The sequence below is a fragment of the Eleutherodactylus coqui genome, chromosome 7 (genome assembly GCF_035609145.1).
Source record: "Eleutherodactylus coqui strain aEleCoq1 chromosome 7, aEleCoq1.hap1, whole genome shotgun sequence".
NCBI lineage: Eukaryota > Metazoa > Chordata > Amphibia > Anura > Eleutherodactylidae > Eleutherodactylus > Eleutherodactylus coqui.
Window position 1 is genome coordinate 62660110 of NC_089843.1, and position 25176 is coordinate 62685285.

At 41.7% G+C, this 25176-nt stretch overlaps 1 protein-coding gene across 1 annotated transcript in view; it reads left to right on the forward strand.

Annotated features, from left to right (window-relative positions):
* Positions 1 to 1591: 1591 nt before the first annotated feature.
* The window catches only part of KCTD8 (potassium channel tetramerization domain containing 8), a 158430-nt gene continuing 134845 nt past the window's right edge, over positions 1592 to 25176 (forward strand). The window contains exon 1 of the mRNA XM_066573133.1: positions 1592 to 2684. Within this exon, the coding sequence (XP_066429230.1) occupies positions 1886 to 2684 (799 nt within the window). The 5' untranslated portion in view covers positions 1592 to 1885. The remainder of the gene's footprint in view (positions 2685 to 25176) is intronic.

The window sequence follows — 25176 nt, forward strand, 5'->3', positions numbered from 1 at the left end:
TTTGTAGACAGCTATTAAGTCTCCTCTCAGACTTCTTTTTTGCAAGCTAAACATTCCCAGATCCTTTAACCGTTCCTCATAGGACATGATTTGCAGACCACTAACCATCTTGGTAACTCTTCTCTAAACTTGCTCCCATTTGTCTATGTCTTTTTTAAAATGGGGTGCCCATAACTGGACACAGTATTCCAGATGAAGTTTGACTAAGGTTTGACAATTACCTCATGTGATCTAGACTCTATGCTTCTCCTAATACATCCCAGAATTCTTTGTCTTTTTTGCTGCTGCATCACATTGTTGACTCATGTTCAGTCTGTGATCTATTAGTATACCCAAGTCCTTTTCACATGTGCTGTTGCTTAGTCCAATTCCTCCCATTCCGTATGTGCTTTTTTCATTTTTCTAGTCCAGATGCAGGAACTTGCATTTCTCCCTGTTGAATACCATTCTGTTAGTCGCCGACCATTGTTCAAGGTTTTCTAGATCTTTTTGTATCCTTATTCGTCTCTAGTGTTAGCTTTGTGTCATTAGCAAATTTGATCAGTCTACCCTCAATTCCCTCCTCTGTGTCACACAGTGGCTGATTCATAAGAGCAACTTCTCTCTGCTTGTCACTTGTTCTCCTTCCCACACTACCCCCCCCCCCCCCAAAAAAAAAAGGTTAAATCATGTTCTTTCCATTTCTCTTTACAAATTTTTTTTACATTTTACAATATATTATTTGCTATGTTAAATGGTACCACTGAAAAATACAGCTCTTACTGCAAAGACCAAGCCCTCATGTAGCTATGTTGTTGGAAGGAACAAAAGAGTCATGTTTTTTATGTGGGAAATTAAAAATGAAAACACACAAAAAAACGGGGCTTCAGTGGGAAAGAGTTAAATGATTCCCAAAGTGCTTTTACCATTTATACCCCTGCATCTTAAATTAGCTATATCTTGGAACAGGCCGATATAACGGCCGAAACGCGTCGCAATAAAAAGGAATTACTATATATACCTTCTGAATTCTGCCTGCTACCTTGGATTCAGGGGTGCTTAACCACTAGCACCCCTGCGTAGTAAGTAACATCCACATCATATACACCTCGTTTGCACTACCTTGCATCATCTGCCATTTTCCAAAGCACCGGAGCGCTGGTTAATTTTCTGTTTTTCACATTGATATATCTTGGAACAGAGCACTAGCTGGGAGTTTTACATGTCATTTTCTTTGTTTGCATGTTGAAATTAATAATAATTAACTATTTTCAAGTCAAAAACATTGTAATTGTTAACCAGTGAATTTATTACAAATGAAATGAAGGCATCGGAGAAGAGCAATGCAAAAAAAGAAGAGTCTAATTGTAAAAGAGGTTAAAGTACTGCACACTTTCCATAGCATAGTATGTTTACTCATTTATATACGGGCTTGTATAGCACATACAAGGACCAGCGAATGGAAAAGGACCAAGCTCCTTTAAAAGACAGATGTGGGAAAAGTTTCGTGAAGCCCAGCCTGCAGTTGGCGTGACGTCACCTCAGTTCCCTAGAAGATCTCAGTGCAGTGTAGTATGTGCTGCTGTCCGTGGTGCTGATCGCTGCTCTGCTGCGAAGCTGAATACACTATTATGTGCTGCTGTCCTTTGTGCTGATCACAACTCTGCTCCGAAGCTGCAAAGACTATCATGTGCTGCTGTCCGTGGTGCTGATCATTGTTCTGCTGTGGACTACATAGACTATTATGTGCCACTGTCCATGGTGCTGAAAGCTGCTCCATCTGTACAGGGCTGAATAGAAGTCACCGAGCCTTAATTGAGTGTACCTAGTGTGGATTTAACACAAACCTATTGCATTGGACACTGTCTTCTGAAGTCCTTCACTTTCTGCATGTTGATGTGGGGATATGGCTCTGAAAGATACAATCCTTCCTATCAGCGAAATGTCTTATCCATTTCCGGATGTGGTAGAGCTGAACGTAGGCGGCCAAGTTTATGTTACAAAGTATTCAACACTTACCAGCGTTCCGGACAGCACTCTGTACAGCATGTTCTCTAGGAACAATGTCAAGGAGCTTCCCCGGGATAACAGGTCCCGTTTCTTTATAGACAGGGATGGCTTCCTATTCAGGTATGTACTTGACTATCTAAGGGACAAGCAGCTTTCACTCCCAGATCACTTCCCAGAGAAGGAAAGACTTTTAAGAGAAGCGGAATATTTCCAGCTCAGCGACTTGGTGAAGCTACTGACGCCTAAAGTAACCAAACAGAGCTCTTTGAATGATGAAGGCTGTCAGAGTGACCTAGAAGAGAACTCACAAAGCAGTGATCTGATCAGAACTGCAGCCCTAGACAAAAAATCTGGTTTTATCACTATAGGCTACAGAGGTTCCTACACCATGGTCAGAGATAATCAGGCTGATGCCAAGTTCAGAAGAGTGGCCCGGATTATGGTATGTGGCAGAATAGCTCTGGCTAAAGAAGTTTTTGGAGAAACTTTGAACGAGAGTAGAGACCCTGATCGCCCACCAGAAAAGTACACGTCTAGGTTCTACCTAAAATTCACCTACTTGGAGCAAGCTTTTGACAGGCTTTCTGAAGCTGGGTTTCACATGGTAGCCTGCAATTCAACGGGAACGGCAGCCTTCGTAAACCAGTATAGGGATGACAAAATCTGGAGCAGTTACACTGAGTACATCTTTTACAGTAAGTCACTTTACCTTTTATACATGTACAATGATTTTAGGGGTAGATAATGTATATTAAGCTTTTGTTTTATTTGCAACTTTAAACTTTCAGATGCACTTGCTAGAAAATGCATACAGAAATGTAACAATAATGCAGTCACCATAATAGGTTCACAACACCTTAGCACTAAACCAACCGTAACAGAGGTATACTTTGGAAAAATACTCTTGACATCTACCTCTGATGGTCACTGCAAAACATAGTGTGAAAGCACTCTTCTATACAGGGTGTAGTCAAAAAGATGGATCCAGAGCTATATATCTCAGTACTGGTGTCCTATATTAAAATAACAATAGCGTACATGAAAAGGAAAGCATGGATGAGCTACACAATGGTATAGTGCACAACCCACTCAGGGCCCCGGAACATGGATTTCAATTTTGTGTTGTGGTCCTTGTAAGAGAGAGAGAGAGAGAGTAAAACCTAATTCTAAAGTTGAAGAGTAGCATGTAAGGAGCAGAAATCCATTTTCCACCTCTCTAAAAGTCCCATAGGACCACTGCTATGACTAAATAATGAAAAGCATACTCAAAGTGGCCTCCTTCTGCTACAATAGGGGCAGATCTTCCAGGAATTCACCCACTTTCATCTGCAGGAGATTCAGGTACCGATCTTCATTGACAGTCCCTGGAAGGAACACAGTCCAACAAGGTGATTGTGCCAAATTCCAACCCACAAGTTCATGCTGAAATTTGCATTGTCTTCTGATTGGGTTGTGTTCTTACTAGCAATCTGTATAGCATCTGCACTGAATTGGCTCTTCGCCGTTCACTAATGGAGTCCCGCAATGATAGTGTCAGCCCTGTACTGCACTGTCGAATGGCTCAATGCATGTATCATAGCAAGAAGGAGGCCACTTTAGGTTTCCTTTCCTAACTTCAGTCAAAGCAGAGGACGCACAGGACTCTGAGAGACATGGAAAGTGGATTTCTGCTCCTCACATGCTACTCTTCAACTTTCCAATTGGGTTTTACTCACTTTCTCTTACAAGGGCATAACAAAATTGAAATTCATGTTCCGGGGCCCCCAGGAGTCCATTCACCATACCATCATGTAGCGCATCCACACCTTCCTATTCAAGTACACTACTGTTATTTCAATCTAGGACACCCGTACTGAGATATATAGCGCTGCATCCATCTTTTTGACTACACCCCATTAAGAGTCTGTATTTCTTCTGTTCACCATGATACTGAGTTCCAAAGATTGTAGTCCTGAAGATAATGTCAGATAAAATCATAATATCACCAAAAGTTGTATGACTTCACAAACTCAGCTCCGAACTTTGTAACATCTGTATATCGATCCTCTGTAAACAGAACACCATCTGAAAGGGACAAAGATGGGACTCTGCCCTGAAAGGATGTTTGATTGAATGTGTCTAATATAGAAAAGCTGTTCAGCATTATCAAATGCTTTGTGTTTTGTTTTCATTACTGTGAACGCCACGATTTGGCTTTGATTTATTGCCTACATTTGTTTTGGCACAAAGGATTAAACCATGTCTGCAATTCTTCTTTCTCATTAACTATAAAGTCAACACTTTCCATCTGGAGTAAGCAGAAGATGGGTAAAAAGCAGATCGGCAGGGTGGTAGAAGCAGAAACCATAAGGCAAATACTGTTCATTTGTTCTTCCACCAGATATATACTGAAATGACCTCCCAATTGTAAACTAGTTAGTGAATTCCACAATGTGATATATATGATGCTAAATTCATAGTATCTCCCCTAATTCCCCCCACCTGACATCCAAGCATCTTTCTGCAAACCATGCCTTCATTTGCTGCTAACCCAAACCCTGTAAATGAATCCTAAGTGTATAATAAAGGACAGCAGTCCCGAGTTATGAGGTTTAATGGCAAGTCATCTACAAAACAAACAGGGAAATACTTCAGAGGATTTTTTTCCATCAAGAGTCAAGAGCCGCCGTCAAACGGTTTTAATGGTATTCTTAGTTTTCCATAAAGGCTTTGAGTGAAATAATCACATTGGTGGGTACTGGAGTATTCCATGATATTGCTGTGTTAACAGTTCACACAAGAGAAGGGAATTTTAAAGACCATCAAATTTCGTTCTGCAACCTAAAATAGCAATTACTGACATAATGCTACAAGAGGAGAAGAGTAAAATGCAGCGGCGTGGGAGTAAAGTGGTTAAAGTTGAAAGAATTGGTATGTGCAAGAATGGATAAGTAGCAGAGGAGTGGTTAAACATAATGTACAGTACTGTGCAAAAGTTTTAGGCAGGTAAGAGAAAATGCTGCAAAGTAATGATATTTTCAAAAATAGAAGTGACGGGCCGGCTTCACACAGGCGTATGTGCGCACGTTTTTACACACGCAAAATCTGTGCAAGCAATACGCAGAAAATAGAACGCCCTGATTTCAATGGGTTTGTTAATGTTTCTGTATTTTGCACGCGCATTTCAGTCACGCCAAAAAAAATAGTACATATTCTATTTTTCTGGTATTTGTGCATAGAAGTCAATGGGGGGGGGGGCACAAATGCTCACGCAATACACAAGGAGATGCATGAAACACTGTGATTTTACTGGAAAAAGAAAACACGTGGAACTAATAAGCTTTTCAAATTGGTGTGCTGCTTGTCGAGCGCAAGTAAAATGCCCTGTGAGAAGAAAAAGTACAGTAAAATACACCGATATGCGTGCAAAAAAAGCCTCGTTCATAATGTAAAAACATCATGTTGAGGTGCACAATAGTTTTTTTTTGTTTATTAACAATATGCAAAGTGAATGAACAAAAGAAAAATGTAAATCACATCAGTTTTTGGTGTGATCATCCTTTGTCTTCAAAACAGTATCCGTTCTTCTAGGTACACTTGCACACAGCTTTTGAAGGAACTCAACAGGGAGGTTATACCAACCCTCTTGTAGAACTAAGCACAGATCCTCTGTGGGGCCATATCATCACTTCCAGGACTCCTTGTTCTTCTTTACACTGAAGTTAGTTCTTAGGCCTCATTCACATGAGTGTTGTGCCTTCACACTGGCTGCACCGCCGGCGAAAAATGCATGAATTGGAAGAAGACGTGATGAAGTCGTGGCCGAAATTCACATTTTTTCATCCATTCACGCGGGCAGCTGCGGCGTATTAGCGAAAATATACACCGCAGCTCAGACATCCCTCGGTCGGCATTAATACTTGAAATGACTTCTAATGGCTCAAACTGCCTCCCCCTACTTTTTTTGCAGCTCCCATAGGAATCTATGGGAGCCAGCGTATCTTGGCCAAAAAATAGGGCTAGACCTATCTTTTCCAGCTGCGGATAAAATCGTCTGCCGTGTTCAGTTGCCAATCTCTTATCTTTCCTGCCGCAACGATTTTACACAGCTAAAAATCGGTCATCTGAATGAATTGCAAACCAATGCTTCAGATGGCCGCAATGTGTTATCATGGCTAAATTAGCCACGTAAAAACGCTCATCTGAATGAGGCCTTAATAACATCGGCTGTATGTTTGGGGTCATTGTGCTGCTGCAGAATAAATTTGGAGCCAATCAGACACCTCCTTGATGGTATTACATGATAGATAAGTATCTGACTGTATTTCTCAGCATTAAAGACACCAGTAATCCTGAAATGCAGCCCCAAACTTGTAAGGAACCTCCACCATGCATCACTGCTGCCTGCGGACACTCATTATTGTACCGCTCTTCACCATGCATCACTGCTGCCTGCGGACACTCATTATTGTACCACTCTTCACCATGCTTCACTGCTGCCTGTGGACACTCATTATTGTACCACTCTTCACCATGCTTCACTGCTGCCTGCGGACACTCATTATTGTACCACTCTTCACCATGCTTCACTGCTGCCTGTGGACACTCATTATTGTACCACTCTTCACCATGCTTCACTGCTGCCTGCGGACACTCATTATTGTACCGCTCTTCACCATGCTTCACTGATGCCTGCGGACACTCATTATTGTACCACTCTTCACCATGCTTCACTGCTGCCTGTGGACACTCATTATTGTACACCTGCCTAAAACTTTGCACAGTACTGTATGTCTGAGGTTTATGTCATAAATGCCTAAAATGGAAGCTCATTGTTACTGCTTAGAAGAATTTATCATGAAAGTGGGTGTAGTGTTAACAATTTTTCCAATTAACCTTGAGGTGCCCCTACATATTAGGCCTCATGTCCACAGCCATACAGTAAACCGCTGCAGGTCCCCCTGCAGCATTTTACCAATATTTGTAATAGTGGGTCTGCCGGCTGAGTCCACATATGGCAGCGAGTGTACTGCACATGCCCACATATCTCACGCACACAGCCATGAGCAATGTGCCTGTCTTTTTTTTAAATTTCCCACTCCGTTTCAAAGTAGGGATACGTATGAAAACACCAGCCATACACAATATATTGTATTTGGACAGCATTTTATATGCTGCCTATAAAAACATATAGGGCTCACGCTGTTTGGTGCGCCGAGACGTAGAGCATGCTGTGATCTATTTCTCGTACGTATCGACACACAGTATTTACACACACATGTGCAAGGGTCAATGAGATTTCATTGGCTTTCATTCACTGCATTCACTGCGTATCACGTGGCCACGCAATGCATAACACATGGTGATGCCTCATGCACACGGGCGGATTTTTGCTACAGAATCCAGGGTGGGCGTCCGCATCCTGGTTTCCGCAGCAAATACCCTCCATAGTATGCTATGGAAAAGGAATTTTTCATGCACACAAGCAGGAACCAAGTGGGGTTTCCGCTCACAGAGGAAAAATCACAGCATGCTCCATTTTCCTGAGGTGTCTGCATGAATGGCTTCCATTGAAGTCAATAGAATCAGTCCGATACACAGCCCTTCCGCAATTCACATTGTGGGCGGCCTGCGGGAAAAGCAGGAGTTTTACTAAAAACAAATCTGTACTGTGCATGTCCAATGGCGAGCCATGTGGACCATCCATAGTACAGACAAGCAGGAGAATGACAGGCATACAGGGTCACCAGCCGCAGTCAGGGCCAGATTCCCTGTGGGATTCCATAGCCGGAATCCAGATGTCCTGTGTGCATGTACCCTAAGGTTGATGAAAACGGACAATATCAACCAAAACAGTTGTTTGATAGATAAAATGTAACAATGCACAATAGCAGACCAATGACAAACAGTGATAACAAAGTCAGACAGATTTGAAGTTTTCATCCCATAGTCAGACGAAATAACTTTTGTGTAGAAACATCTTTCATCTTTGAAAGAATGTTCCTAGAAGGACCTTTCATCATTCGCCTGCTGCCATTAAACACGTATGTCCGTGATGGCTAACATGGACTAAAATGTGTGTGGTTGTGTCTGTTCACCAGACGATCATTCGTTCAATGGTTGTCCATCCATCAGCCTACTTCTATCCATTGTGTATGACCACTTTTATTCCATTAAATATGTAATGCAATCCAAGGAACCCCCCTGGCTGCACCATGTCAGTTATGCAAGCCCATCTACACATTCAACTTATATTCACAAAGGTCAACACCATCCATTTGTTTCAACTGCTTTATGCAAGAACATAACCTCTTACATTACCAAATGATGTATGAAATCACCCAAGTACTTCTATGTCAATATTGGTCAGCAAGCTGGTAAATAAAGTTTGGAGGCAGCAAGCAAAGCATAGACTCACCTCACCCACCAATCAAAGTTTTGGAGACTCCTTCCCTTTTTCTCAAATATAAGCAATGTGTGCCCACCACCAATATTTCTACCATATTATCATAGTTTGTACTCCAAGTTCTGTTTGTGTCCACCCATCCATTGGTGGGCAAATGCCGAGTCTGGTTTTGTCTTTGTTCTCTGTCTGGTGGCAGCCAGATGGTGGAGGTTTCTGCCTTGGCCTGTCTGAATTATGTCCTATCTGCAGAGGCTTCAGGCCTGTTTGTATTCATCTTGTCTGAACTATGTCCTGTCTGACATTGGATCTGCTCCCTTGTCTTGGGGGTTTATCTGTGTTTATGGTTCATGTTGCACTATTATCTGGAGTTTATATGATGGGTCATCTGTGCCACTACTTCCTGATGTCTTTTAGGGTGAGTCAGTGCGGCCCCTGATGTGGGTCCGTCCTTGTTAGGATGATTATTCCGCTTCTAGGCAGGTTTCCATTTTCTGTTTAAACCATAGTCAGATGCCTCCTTGCCACTTATATAATGATATATTTTAAATGGGAAAAATTGGCTTCTAGCTCATTGGGTTTTTTTTGCCTTTCTTTACATCAACATTGGAGGGTAATAGGCTGAACTGGATGGACATGTGTCTTTTTTCAGCCTAACATGCCATGTTGTTATGTTATATTTGTATATTGTATTCTTGTCTTGTCTAATAAAATGTTTATGTGCTTTGTATATCCAAGACCAGATACTTACTGTCCCGTTTGGACATTATGGGTTACTTCCATGCAGACTGAGAGCAGTTGTTCTACATGGCTGTAATAGGCAGTCCATTTTGGACGCCATATGCACGTTCATGCAGGCATTCCTATATAAGGTTGGCTTCACATTTGTGCTGGAACTTCCATTTGGAGCTTCTTTCAGAGATCTGGCACAAAATACCAGAAGAAATAGCGCTGCATGCGGCCCATTTTCTACTGTTAAAATGCCGGGCAGCTGAGTGGACACCAAACAGATCCCATTATAGTCAATGGAGTCAGTTTGATCTCTTCAGTCTGTTCAGCCATGGGATTTCTCTTTCCTGCTTCCCAAATGGAGCAGGGAAACGAAACCTCTGATGGAGATGTGAAAGCAGCCTCTGTCTTGCATTAAACTTGACAATAACGTCATCTATTGAAAACAGAGAAAAATATAAAAGTACTTAAAAACTGATGAATACTTTTTATATCCTATAGATATTACTGTTAAAACCAACATGTAAACCACTTTCTAACCTCACTGATTGTATAGTTGTCCTTTCCCTCTCTAATTGGCTTTGAGCACTTAAATGATTTCATGCATCATTTGGTAATATAAGAGATAATATTCTTGCATAAAGCAGTTGAAACAAATGGATGGTGTCAACTTTATTCCATTACATTGTTTGCTCAGGCACCGTTTATGCGATTATGGCCCAATATTGCTTCCCCTAAAAACTTCTTTGCCCATAAGCTCTCTTTCTGCCCATGTGGACAGTAAAGAATAAGCTCCAGTAGACAGAGTATTCGATATGCGATGGTGTTTTCCAACTTCCACATCTTAAGCTGTAGCTATTTTTGGTTGAATGTCTTCAACACAACATACAGTATGTACAGGATAAAAACTCCAGAAACTGCAATTAGTTGTCATTTGCAATTTCGTCTAAAGCCGTGGCATTCTGTATTGCAAGTGCCTATTGGCTGTTGCCTCCACATTTCGCCATTTAAAATGCCAAGTTATTTTGGCTTTGAGTAATGGAAGAGATAATTATGTTTCCAAACTTTAATTTAATATGATTTATGTCATCCTCTCATAAGTCTTCAAATCTTACTGGAAGTGTAGTGCAGGGATTCTCAAGAGTGCTAATGCCAGGAGGTATGGTTATCCCAAGTAGAAATGATTAGATGACAGTTTATGGAGTTGAAATCCACAGTGAGCTTTATTCATATAATGTGTTGTGACGTTGGACTGGAGTCTATGTCAAGTACCTGAAAAAGATGCTGGTCCAACATTGACATGAATATAGCGCTAGGAGTGATGATCATACACTTGTTTTATTCATGTCTTACTAGTGACATGCTTTTACCTTTATTTTATTATTTGGGTATGTGACTATTTAGCGTTGCATTATCAATTGCTGATTCCAGTGGATATAGAAAGTCTTCACATTCCTGTTAAAATATCATGCTTCTGTCATGTTGAAAAATAGATGAATCTTTTCAGATTTATTTTCAACTTTACTGTGACCCGTTATCTATAGAACTCCATTGGAAAACAAACTAAAATCAGTTTGGTTAAAAAAACCTTAAACATTGTGGTTGTGTAAATATGTACACCATAGCAATGTTTTTGCACCATGAAGGAGTTCTTTTTAGCACATTTTACTGAACATTTCGCACTGTTGGAGACCGTTCACCATGGCACGGGTGTGATTTAAAAGACGGTATAGCCTAATTAGTACCAGATGTGTTCGATTTCCCATGCAATTACATGAGTGTTAGGTGCGCACCCCCTTAGACTCCTATGGTGCACAAATGAGCATGTTGCGTCTTTTTTTCACATGTGCGAAATGTGTGAGCAAAAACGCATGATGTGAGAGAGCGCATTAAAATCAATGGGCTCTATTCTCTAGGTATTGCGCGCAAAAATACATTGATGTGAGTCCGCCCTAAAACATTGTTGACCTACCCCTTTATGACAGCAATTAGTCTTTTTGGGCAGGTGAATATCAGCATGACACTTCTTGACTTGGCAATCTTTGCCCACTCTTCCTTGCAAGAGCGCTCCAAATCTGTCAGACTACAAGGGCATCTCGTGTGTAGTGCCCTCTTCAGGTCAACCCACGGATTTTCAATGGGATTCAGGTTTGGTTTTCGCTGGGCTATTCCAAAACTTTGATCTTCTTCTGGCAAAGCCATTATTTTGTTAATTTTGAGGTCTGCTTTGATTTGTCATGCTGAAAGGAGAAATTCCTCTTCATCGTCAGCAGAGGCCTGAAGCACTGGCGTAACTATAGGTGATGCAGAGGATGTGGTTGCACCTGGGCCCAGCAGCCTTAGGGGGCCCATAAGGCCTCTCTTCTCCATATAGGGAGCCCAGTACTATGGATAAAGCATTATATTTGGGGGCCTTGTTACAGGTTTTGCATTGGGGCCAAGGAGCTTCAAGTTACGCCTCTGGCCTGAAGGCTTTGTGTCAAGATGGACTGATATTTAGAACTGTTCATAATTCCCTCCACCTTGACTAAATCCCCAGTTCCAGCAGCATAAAAACAGCTCCAAAGCATAATGCTGCTCCCACCATCTTCACTTTGAGTATGGTGGTCTTCTGGTGATACACAGTGTTGGCTTTACACCAAACATACCTTTTGGAATTAAGGCCAAAAATTTCAACCTAGATTTCATCAGACATAACACATTCTTCTACATACTTTTGCCAGACTTGATGGAGGTTTTGGTAAAAAACACAGCTGGGCTTGGATGTTTTTCTTTGTTAGAAAAGGCTTCTGTCTTGGCACTCCCCCTTACTTCCCGCAGCCCAGACATATGAAGAATGTGTGAGATGGTTGTCACATGCACTACACAATCAGTACTTGCTAGATTTTCCTGCAGCCCCTTTAATGTTGCTGTCAGCCTCTTGGCAGCTTCCTTGACCAATTTTCACTTTTTGAGGGACATCCAGTTCTTGGTAATGTCATTGTTGTTCCAAGGTTAATCCACTTCTTGATGACTATCTTCACTGTGTTCCATGGTATAAGTAATACCTAGGAAATTTGTTGCTCCCCTTCTCGTGACTAATAGCTTCCAACAATCAGATCCCTTTGATGTGCTGTGAGATCTTTACGGACCGAATAAAGGGGCTACAGGTTGAGGGGCACTTGGGGAACAGTGACCACAATATAATCAACTTCCAGCTGTCATTCAATATCAGGGAGCGACAAACAAACTAAACTTTGGTAAAGCAAAGTCTGATCAGCTTAGAACTACTATCATTAACATTAATTGAGACAAGATCCTCACAAATATCAGTACAGAGGACAAATGGGAAAAGTTTAAAAGGATCCTAATCACCTCATGTGAGCAGTTCATTCCATTTAAAAATAAAAGAATCTCAACTAAAAGGAAACCAATGTGGCTCGACAAGACGGTAAGAGGGGCAATAAACGAAAAAAAGAAAGCGTTCAAACTACTAAAGCAAGAAAGCAGTGAAGAAGCGCTAAAATCGTACAGGGAAAAAACAAAATATGCAAAGATAAGATCAAAATTGCCAAGGAGGAAGCAGAAAGACTGATCGCCAAAGAGAGCAAAAATAACCCGAAACTATTTTTCAACTATATTAACAGCAAAAGGATTTGCAGGGAGAGCACTGGCCCTTTAACAAATGATGCAGGAGAAATCATTGAAGATGATGGAGGGAAGGCAAATCTATTAAATAGTTTCTTTTCAAGCGTATTCACAAACGAAAAGGAAATGCCACACGAGATGCAGGGGAATAAAAGGAACCCCTCACAAAATATGTCATACCTAACGCAAGAGGAAGTGCGGAACCGATTAAAAAATATTAACATCGATAAATCGCCAGGCCCAGATGGAATACACCCAAGGATACTAAGGGAACAAAGTGCTAAGATAGCTAGGCCGCTATATCTAATATTTCTAGACACTATCAAGACCGGGGTTGTACCATTGGATTGGCGCATTGCCAACGTGGTTCCAATTTACAAAAAGGGGACCAAAAGTGAGCCTGGTAACTACAGGCCGATAAGTCTAACTTCAGTAACGGGAAAAATTTTCAAGGGGTTTCTGAGAGACTCCATCGACGAGTACCTCAAGGAGAACAATGGAATAACTCCTCACCAGCATCGGTTCATGAAGGGTCGCTCATGTCAGACAAATTTGATCAGTTTCTATGATGAAGTAATCTCTACGCTGGACCTGGGAGAGTCTATTGATCTCGTATATTTGGACTTCTCTAAACATTTGACACCGTGCCTCATAATAGGCTAATATACAAAATGAGACAGCTCGGATTGGGTGAAAACGTGTGTAATTGGGTAAAGAATTGGCTCAATGATAGAAAGCAGAGGGTGGTAATAAATGGTTCGTACTCTGATTGGGCCACAGTCGCTAGTGGGGTGCCACAGGGTTCAGTATTAGGCCCCATTCTGCTCAATATATTTATCAACGACCTGATAGAGGGACTGCACAGTAAAATATCAATATTTGCAGATGACACAAAATTATACAATATAATTAATGCAACGGAGGACAATGTACGGCTACAAACTGACCTAGATAAGCTGGGGGCTTGGGCAGAAAAATGGCAAATGAAGTTCAATGTTGAAAAATGTAAGGTTATGCACATAGGCAGGAGAAACGGATGTCACCAATATAAACTGAATGGGGTACCGCTGGGGAAAAGTGCGATGGAAAAAGACCTGGGGGTACTAGTGGATTGTAGACTAAACTGGAGTAACCAATGCCAGTCAGCTGCTGCAAAGGCAAATAAAGTCTTGGCGTGCATTAAAAGAGGTATAGGGGTGAAGGACGAGAACATTATCCTTCCATTATATAAGGCACTAGTCAGGCCTCACATGGAATACTGCGCACAGTTCTGGTCACTGGTGCTCAGGAAAGATGTTACAGTGCTGGAGGGGGTTCAAAGAAGGGCAACTGAACTAATACATGGAATTAAGGGATTGGAATACCCATAGAGGCTATCCAAATTGGGATTATATACTCTAGAAAAAAGACGGCTAAGGGGCGATCAAATAACTATGTATAAATACATGAGGATCTCTCCCATGATCAATACATGATAAATACAAGGATCTCTCCCATGATCTGTTTATACCCAGGACTACGACGGTAACAAGAGGGCATCCGCTACGTTTAGAGGAAAGCAGGTTTCATCACCAACATAAAAAGGGGTTCTTTACTGTAAGAGCAGTTAGACTGTGGAACTCTCTGCCTGAGGAAGTGGTGATGGCAAAATCCATAGAGGACTATAAAAGGGGACTTGATGTCTTTCTGGAGAGGAAGGATATTATAGGTTATAAATCTTAGGTTAATTTTTAATCCGGGTATACAGGCAGGTAGGAACTATTAGGGGTTGATCCAGGGAACAGTCTGATTGCCATTAGGGAGTCGGGAAGGAATTGTTTCCCCAAAAGGGCTATTTGGCTTCTGCTTTTGGGGTTTTTTGCCTTCCTCTGGATCAACAACACAGGAGGATAAACAGGCTGGACTAGATGGACATTGTCTTCATTCGACCTTACGAACTATGTTACTATGTTACTATGTAACTAAGAAAATGTTAGAAAAATCCTCCTAAAAGAGCTGAACTTTATATGGGAGAAACCAGAATCCCTGTAAATAACGGCAGCGGAGTGCTGACTACTATATAACAGGAGTTTAAATGTGATTGGCTAATTCTGAACACAACCACACCCCCAAATACAAGAGGGTGTGAACACTTATACAACCACATTATTTTAGTTTTGTTATTTTAATTTTTCCACCCTAAATTATGTCAGTTTATTTTCATATGGGATTGTACAGATAACGGGCCACATTGATGGTGGAAATAAATCTGAAATAATTCATCTTTGTCGGATTTTTAACATAACAAAAACATGGCATTTTAACAGGGGTTTGTAGACTTTTTATATCCACTGTACTTGATAGGGTGATCATAATTTAAGGGGTTTTCCAGGGAAATACCACTGATGACACATCCTCAGCTTAGGTCATCAAGTAGTTGATCAACTGGGGTTCGAATTCGGAACCCCAGCTGATCGGGTGCCCACTGTCCACACCACAACACAAGGTACAGAGCAGAAACTATACCGGCCGATGCTTGTAACTGCAAGTGTAGCTCCCATTGATTTTAATGAAAGTTGCGCCTTCAATAACAAGCACCGGCCACTACACAGGGGTTAAAGCAGCAGCTTCTGCTCCATATCCCATGTGTGTACCAGTGCTGACAGGGGGCACCCGATCAGCAGATTAGCTGGGGTCTCGAGCGGTGAACTCCAGTTGATTAACTATTTAATGACCTCACCTGAGAATGTTTCATCTATAGCATTTCTCTGAAGAACTACAGGTGTTGAGAGGTCTTTAGTTAAAAGATTATGAGGCAGAACCCAATAAAAGTTAGTGTGTATGGGATTTAGAGTTCTCGAAGTAGAAAACTAGTACTAAATCTTACTAAAAGGGGAATATTTGGCGCAGTTGATGTGTAAAATATCAGAGTATGTCACTTCTAATGGCTACAAACCATCCATTGGGGTTTGGGACAGGATTATGTTTACTGTACGATAGCTCACTGATTTGTCAAGTTGGAAAATCCTATAGATATGGTTCAATGTCCTCCTTGTACAAGTTCAATGAATTTGTTACCACCTCACTGATAAGAAAGTTTCACTGGTAAGACACATTTAGGCAATGTAAGAGTCACAACACCGCAGTCATACTGTACCGATCTGTATGATTGACAGAATCCTTTCACAAGCTGCATTCTATATGCCATACCATTCACATGCAGCACCACATATTCCCCTAGTGGCAAAATTAGGTACTATTTCTTTGAGAAATCTAAATTCAACCCCCACTGAGTATATACACACCAAATTTTATTGGGTTCTGCCCATAGTTTTTTCACCTCTAGTTTAATTTTGATCATCTGTGTTGAGTGTTATTTATGACATATCGACAGGATCTGCACCTATCACCAGAATAGAGATCCCCCTACCCTGTGCTTATACACTTCCACGGCCACCACTTGCTGGGACTAATCCCTGAGACAGATGAACTGGCAGTTCTACACTTCTTCTGTTAGTACTATAAAATGGAATGGGAGTTATGGAACCCGCGTACAATAGCACAGCAAGCAATGTGGTTTCCACTGCTTGAGAGCTTGCTGCACAGCAAGCTACGCTGTTTCCGTTACTCCCATACACATCTATGGGACGTATGGAAACAGCTTAGAACAGCCAGCTTGACTGTTACTGTAATTGTAGCGACATGTGGCAGTGGCAATACTAAACTCAGTCATAATTGGATAAAATGGGAACTCTCCTTTGAAGCGGTAGTCTGGGGAGAAAAAAAAATTGAAATCTGCTCAGCGCTGTATAAAAATATGAAAATGTCATACTCACCTTACCCGATCCCCCGCAGCTCCTGCTCCAACAGTGCCTGGTACCAAGCTGTACTCTTCTTCCACAGGCAGCGATGATGTCCTAGAGAGTGTTACACACCAGTTTTAGGGGTTTTAGTGAACTTTTTGTATGATTTGTACTAATTTGGAGCAAACCAACGTTTTTGCAAAAGTCCGGCGAATCGGCCGAACCAAACTTTTCAAACGTTCACTCATCATTGCTCAAGGTCTTTCAGTATTTGGCTGCAGCATTCATATATCCATGTGATGGGACATCATTGCTGGAGATGAAAGACGAGTGCAGTGACCAGACACCATCGGAATAAGAGCTACAGAGGATCGGGGGAGATAAGTATGAGTTAATGTTTTATCAGGAACACTATCTTTACTCCTTAGGGAGAGCACCTAGAAGGTGAGTGAGTGAAGAGACTTATAAGGCCATTCATGATCCTCTGGGTAATATGCAAATACGGGAGATGGAGCAATACCTCTGCAGCGCCACCTATTAGAAGGCAGCATTCCTGCAACTCCATGTTAGAATCTTTAAAGAAGCCTTCTAACAATGATTGGGAATTGAAAGCCAAGCCAGAATCCAGATTCTGGCTTGGCTTTCATTCCCAGTCATTGTTACAAGGCTCTGATTCCTTTCACTCTTTTAGCTCAAATGCCAGTTTCCAAGGGCCTCTGTCTAATATACTACATGTAGATGGCGCTACACGTAATAACTGCTGCTGCACAATTGGCGGCATACTGCAGTGGCTCTTTTATTATATCAGTCTATGCTCTGGCTCTTCTGACCAAGTCTAAGCTAGTTTAGTCAGGGCAGACCAGGAAAAGCTCTCAAGTCTCATCTCCATTTCTACCACCATCAGTTGTATTGTCTCGCACATCTAGCTACCCATTAACCCTCTGTTTTCTACACATTATTAAGTCTGGACCTGTCCCTTTTTTCCTGAATGTATTGGTCAGTTTCCTTTGACAGAACTGGGCAAACGTGTCATAAGAAAGTGTTGCCTGTTCTGTCTTAGAACACTAGCTTAAAGGGCACCTATCCCCTTGGAAAAGCAGTATTTTATAGAGCAGGTGGAGCTGATATATAGAATTATGGTGAAAGATTCAATGTAACTCATCATATATTGATCTAAGACTCTGCTAATTTTGAGATTAGGAGTCCAGTGGGCGGTCCTATCAATGATTGACACTTATGTCTATGCACACTCTTACAGGGATGGCTGCTAATTACTGAGTAGAACCACCCACTGGTCTTCTAAGCCCCAAATTTGCAGTTATTTAATCAATACATGTCAAGTTACACCAAAGCGTTCCCCACAGACTATGTATCAATCTACTTAGTACCTCCTGCTTGATAAATGTTGTTTGCAGACTGATCTATATATACAAGTGACAGGCTCCCCGTGTGAGAATAAATAACAGAATCTAATTCCACATTAACTTTATATATGGTCATGCCTTGCCATTTTATTATACTGTAGTTATAAAGCGACACTGGCTCCTAACCCATCTGTGAATTTCTGTAAGTTAGATCCATGGATTTTGCAGTGCTTACACAGTTATGGTGCTGATTGTACAGTATATATATATGTTTGTGTCAGATGCCAGCACTTTTTAGTCATCTTTATGGTTTGCTTTACAGTAGGTCAGCAGTGAAGTAGCATAATGAAACTGAAGAAACAAGATCAGCATTTTACCTATAGGTATAAATACACCACAGTCATCTGAGAAGGTTATTCTACACTAGAAAACAAAAAATGTTTTGATAAATGAAACCTGAAATTTGCAACACATATTAGCAAAGACATCCAGTGTTAATGCAAAAAAAACATGGGCATATCTATCAAGCTTTGTAGTTTAGTTTTATGGTGAAAAAAGCTGCAATGTCAGCACATGCTCCAAAATTGTGGCTATTTGGGAAATAGGATAGGTCATCAATAGTTGGTCACCAGGAATCCACCGCTCGGGATCAGTGATCAGCTGGCAGTCAGTGAAGCGGGACTGAACATTATCATCGTGGCCAGAGCAGGAAGTCTAAGAGTTGGCAAAGCTACTTATTACACTTCTGGCTTTGCAGTAGTAATACAGTGGTAATACCTCCTCTGTGCCCCTAGACAGTAACAGTGCCCCTCCTAAGTGTCTCTTAGAAATAAATAATGCTCCTCAGTACCCCCTATATGTAAATAATGCCCATCAGTGCCTACTTATACATCAGTAATGCCCCTCAGTGCTGCATTTCACATTAATAGTGCCCCTCAATGCCTTTCATACATTAATACTGTCCCTCGGTGACCCCTATACATAAATAATACTCCTCATGGAATATTGTAGAGTAGTAGAAATAAAATGGTGGAGTAACCCCAGTAGAAAAGTATAAGATATAAACTATGTCCTAGGGATTGGTTACAGAGACACAGTGAAGGAATCTCTAACTATGGAAGGTGCAGCTCACCCCAGAGTAATGTTATATCTCAGCAAGTACCGAGGAAGAGGTTCACAAGCCTCAAAACACATATACATGCTGTTTTTAATTAATAAAAAAATAGAGAATTTTTTGCAATATACCACCTAATGTAATTATATTACGTCTGGAGGTCGCACCACAAATCCCCCCCAAAACATTTTTTTTTACCTTGTCCTTATAGAATATTGCCTCTTGGGTGTCCCCTTATATAATAATGATTCCCTTCAGTGCACCCTTATCTAGTAATAATGCCCGTCAGTGCCCCCTTATTTAGATCCAGACTGCATCTTCTTACTTCCAGGTAGCGTGTGCATGCAGGCTGTGACTGATACATCTAAACCTTGGTCTCAGTGTCTAAGGCCAGCAAATGGCCATCGCCAGTCATGGGTCTGTACATGTACCCGGAAGAAGTCCAGAGCAGCTTCAGGGAGTGAGGTATTTAGGATTCTTTTTCACCCGCTGGTGCAGAAAGGGTCTTCTTAACTATTTCTAAATGGTTCTACTGAATGGGTGAGAAACAGTGTTGGGGGCCTTCCTCAGCCTGCCAGACAGTGGTTCCCTGGAAGAGCAGATAACCTGGGGCCTGGAGCCAGTTCTTCAAGTGTACCACTAATAATCCAGCCCAGATGGGGTCAAATAATGGCCACAGAAAGCTATTTAAAAAAAGGTATTTTATTCTTATGTATTAATACATAAAAACTGTAATAATACCTTGCAACAAAATAAAGATAATGTCCTTTTTTACCACACCATGAACAGCGTAACCCCCCCCCCCCCCCAGCGCAGTTGTGTTTTCTTTCCATTTCGTCCCATTTAGAAATGTAAAATCTTTTCTAATATACTGTATTATATGGTGCGTTAAATGATACCATAGAAAAATACCACTTGTTGTACAAAAAAGCAGCCCTCCTGTAGCTATATTGTCAAAAAAGCAAGAAAGTTGGGAGTTAAAAATTAAAATAAAAAAATAATAAAATAGAATAAAAAGGGTCTGCAGCGGGAAGGAGTTAAGATAACTTGTTAGAAAAAGTTATCAGGGTCAGAATAAATGTGGCGACATCTGTAACGAAATGATCATTTCAATGAAAAGATGAATCTCTTTTTTTAAATAAAACATGAATGCAATCATTGGACAGCGCTGCATGTAGTGCTGCACTCTACGGGGATCTCTTAATATAACCCTTTACTGTTACTGTACAGTTCTTTGTTTGTCCAGTATAGATTTTGCCATATTAATTATTTAGTCCGTTGGGTTTCTTGGCAAACTGTATCAGTGTAATTGGGTTTCTAGTGTGCAATGTTCTCTCTGTGAATAGGGCGCACCTGCACCTGTCAGGCTCCCCGGTTAATATCGAGCAGCGCAGATGCGCAGTCCCTGATCGGTACTACCACATAAATAATGCATACTCCCTTAGATGGTTTGTAAACATTTTTATGGAATGACTTAAAAATCCACTTCTGAACATTTGTCATTTGTTTCCTTTGAAAATATTTTCTTAGCAAGAAAATATTATAGTCGATGTTGAACATTCAGGTCAGAAAACTTTGTCTACATTGCACTACTCTACTAGAGTTTGACTTAAAGGGGTTGTCCCGCGAAAGCAAGTGGGGTTATACACTTCTGTATGGCCATATTAATGCACTTTGTAATGTACATTGTGCATTAATTATGAGCCATACAGAAGTTATCAGAAGTTTTTCACTTACCTGCTCCGTTGCTGGCGTCCTCGTTTCCATGGAGCCGTCTAATTTTCAGCGTCTAATCGCCAAATTAGACGCGCTTGCGCAGTCCAGGTCTTCTTCTTTTCTCAATGGGGCTCCGTGTAGCTCCGCCCCGTCACGTGCCGATTCCAGCCAATCAGGAGGCTGGAATCGGCAATGGACCGCACAGAAGCCCTGCGGTCCACCGAGGGAGAAGATCCCGGCGGCCATCTTCAGCAGGTAAGTAAGAAGTCACCGGAGCGCGGGGATTCAGGTAAGCGCTGTGCGGTGTTCTTTTTTAACCCCTGCATCGGGGTTGTCTCGCGCCGAACGGGGGGGGGGGGGGGGGGTTGAAAAAAAAACAAACCCGTTTCGGCGCGGGACAACCCCTTTAAGGTGCATTTAGACACAGAGATGATCCCTCAAAAGATGGCATTTTTGCATCAACTACTACTACTTGGTACTAATGCCTATTAGTACCAATTAGAAGCGTGTCAGCTGCCGGGAGCTGTGTTCAGAGAACAGACCACCTACTGTTCTCTGAATACATTTCCTTTCTTCTGCCAGTCCTACAGTTACTGCAGGCAAAAAAATCAAATGACAATGGGTCTGTGTAAACAGGCAGTCGTTTATCTACGAATGACTCCCAGTTTACTGTGAAGGGATGTGGGCGGCTTGAAGTGGCCTCCGGCATGCTCCACCTTCAATCAGTGAGCAATTATCGCTTCTGTGTGTAATCTTTGCTCAACAGTCATCCCATGTAAAAGGACCCTAAGACCTTGTGGCAGAACATGTTTTATTGACCCTGGGGATAGGTCATCAATAGAGATGAGCAAGCATACTCGTTAAGGGCAATTACTCGATCAAGCATTGCCTTTAGCGAGTACCTGCCAGCTTGGAAGAAAAGGTTTGGCTTCCAGTCGCGGGCGGGGAGTGACGGGGGAGAGTGGGGAGGAACGGAGGGAGATCTCTCTCTCCCTCTCTCCCCCTCGCTCCCTCCTGCTCACTGCCGCAACTCACCGCTCACCTGCACCGGGAGACGAACCTTTTCTTCCGAGCGGGCAGGTACTCGCTAAGGACAATGCTCAATCGAGTAATTGTCCTTAGCGAGTATGCTCGCTCATTTCTAGTCATCAATAAAAACTGCTTGCAAAACGCCTTTAAGGTAATAACACCATATACATTTTTAAACTTATATGGACTTCCACAACCTAGACTAGTTTAATTGGTTTGCTTCACTATGAAAACACGTACTATTTACACATGCTTAAATACCTCCAAAAACATAGATTCCCTGTTTTCACAGGGAATCAGAATTTAAGGGATGATAATCTCTGTACAAACCTATGAAACCTATGGAATATATATATATATATATATATATATATATATATATATATATATATATATATATATATAAATAAATATATACAAGTGAGTAAAATAAATAAAAAATAAATACCTACCCACAGCCACTGCATTACACTCATCCATTACTTATAGACTTATAAAGGAACATTCAGTACCATAGGTATATGCAGCCCATTTCGCTAAACTGTACACTTTGAGGAGGGGGAAGATAGTGTGCAAGGATACCCCCACTTCAATGGATCTAATATGGCATAGAATCATAGAACCAGAGAATCGAAGAGTTGTAAGGGACCTCCAGGGTCATCAGGTCCAACCCCCTGCTCAGTACAGGATTCACTAAATCCTCCCAGACAGATGTCTGTCCAGCCTTTCTTTGAAGACTTCCATTGAGGGAAAACTCACCACCTCCTGTGGCAACCTATTCCACTCATTGATAACCTCACTTTCTAATATCTAATCTGTCTTTCCTCCCTTTTAGTTTCATCCCATCTGCACTGTGACAGCTCTTCAGATATTTGTAGACAGCAAGTCTCCTCTCAGCCTTCTTTTTTTGCAAGCTAAACATTCACAGATCCTTTAATCATTCCTCACACAACATGATTTGCAGACCGCTCACCATCCTGGTAGATATTCTTTAAATTTGCTCCAGTTTGGCATGTTTTTTTTTTTTTAATTGAGGTGCCCAGGACTGGCCACAGTATTCCAACTGAGGTTTGACTAAGGAAGAGTAGAGGGGGATAATTACCTCACGTGATCTGGACTCTATGCTTCTCTTAAAGGGGTTGTCCCGAGCCAAAACCGCAAAATGTTAAATCTGCACATTCCCCCAGTCACCCCCCGGCATAAAGCAGCCCTTTAAACTGTTTAAAAACCGCTTCCTACTTACTGTTGAGATGAAATAATAACTTATAAAGTTCAGCAGCTAAGATGGCGCCTGTGTTGTCCCGTCCCACAGTGCATCGTGCTTCCAGGAGGCCTTCATGCGCTCCAGCAGCAGTGGCATTCTGGCTCCGCCCCCTTGTACGTGTCATCACGTAGCTCCGCCCCCGCCACATGTGCCGATTCCAGCCAATCAGGAGGCTGGAATCGGCACATGTGACGGGGCGGAGCTACGCGATGACGCGTACAAGGGGGCGGAGCCAGAATGCCGGCTCGTGCCGGAGCGAAGAGATGGCAAAAGACCCTTCTGTGCAAGCGCGTCTAATCAGGAGATTAGACGCTGAAATTAGACGGCACCATGGAGACGGGGACGCTAGCAACGGAGCAGGTAAGTGAATAACTTCTGTATGGCTCATATTTAATGCACAATGTATATTACAAAGTGCATTAATATGGCCATACAGAAGTATATAACCCCACTTGCTTTCACGGGACAACCCCTTTAATACATCCCAGAATTGTGTTTGCCTTTTTTGCTGCTGCATCACATTGCTGACTCATGTTCAGCCTATGATCTATTAGTATACCCAAGTCTTTTTCACATGTGCTGTTGCTCAATCCAATTCCTCCTATTCTGCATGTACTTTTTTCATTTTTTGTTGCCGGGGTGTAAGGCTTTGCTTTAAATACTATACTGTTAGTCGCTGCCCACTGTTCATGATTGTCTAGATCTTTTTGAATCCTCTCTCTCTCCTCTAGTGTTAGCCATCTCTCCTAGCTTTGTGTCATTGGAATGGTATCAGTAGGGATAGGGAGGCACTTGGTGGGCATGACCTTTAACAATTGTGTTATGCGGGGTGGGATCATGACACAGGTACAAGATATGATGAAGCAGAAGGTGTAAAAATAGTTGCAGTGTTATGCAATAATAATGTGCATGCTAACAGCATATTAACAAGGAAACAATTAACTTTTTCCATAGATTTACCTGTTGCTAACTACAGCTAACGAAATACTAGGATTAATAATATGTAATGCGCAATGAGAAGCAACAATACTTTGTACTTAGCATAAAATAATAAATATGCCAGCAATGATAACAGTATCATTAAGACTATAACTATATCAGTCCCATTAATTAAAAGTATAAACCAAGTAACATACAATTTGTTCATTAATGACCAGCAGTTCACTCCCCACGATACAACTATTCTGTAACAGAATTTAAATGGAACTCTGACATCAGTGCTTCTGGGCTTTCAAGCTTAATTCTTATGAATATAACTATCTCAGTCCATACCTGACTACTCAAGCCCAGAATTTGCTTCAGACATATGAACACTTGCTAATGTCTCTGTCTCTAATGGTAGCAGGCCTGATAGCTAACTTATTGATCATCATTGGTGTGCCCATGTTATAGCTTTTACTGAGGCTGGTCTCACTTATGACTTGGTGCTAATGAACTGCTCGATGTCCTCCTTGGTTTTTTTCCATTGCTGAACTCTCACTGTGGCCTCTGGATTCCTCTTCCTGGATCACAGCATTAGTTAGGCAGTACAGCAGCAGTTACCTGGACAGTCTCTCTCAAAGCCCTAATGCTCCCTGCAGACTCTGGTACTCTGGTTCTGCAGCATTACGTTCAATCCTGGCTACTCTACATTCCTTTTCTGCCCTCTTTTCAGTCTCTGCTGTGTCATTTCTGGCAGCGAACCACAATACCTGACTCTCTACACAATCCCTATACTTCTACTCCTTGTGGCGCAGCTGAAAAACCTTTTTATAGTTCTGATATAATTTTACTCAAAAGTTCCCAGGAAGCATGCTCAGTTTTATAGTACTGAAATGTTTGCCAGTGACCTGGGTTGGTATTACATGCAAAGTTCCAATTCAATACATGTAATACCAGACTGGGTCACCAGAGGGTAATCGCAAATAGCTGACCAGCAGTGGTTGAAGATAGGCCTGTGGATAAGCCATCAATAGTTTAATGCTGGACAACTTTATACATTACACTGTATATTATTGACCATCAAAAACTTGAAAAAGGGTTGCAACAAAATCAGTTTTTATCATCTATCAGTAGGATCAATGCTGAAACGCCTACCAATCCTGAGAATGGGGTCTTATGTCACCCTCTTCTCATCACAAAAGGCTTGTTGCACCCACCTGCAGTGATGTAGAGACTGAATGGAGCGGCAGTTGTGCATG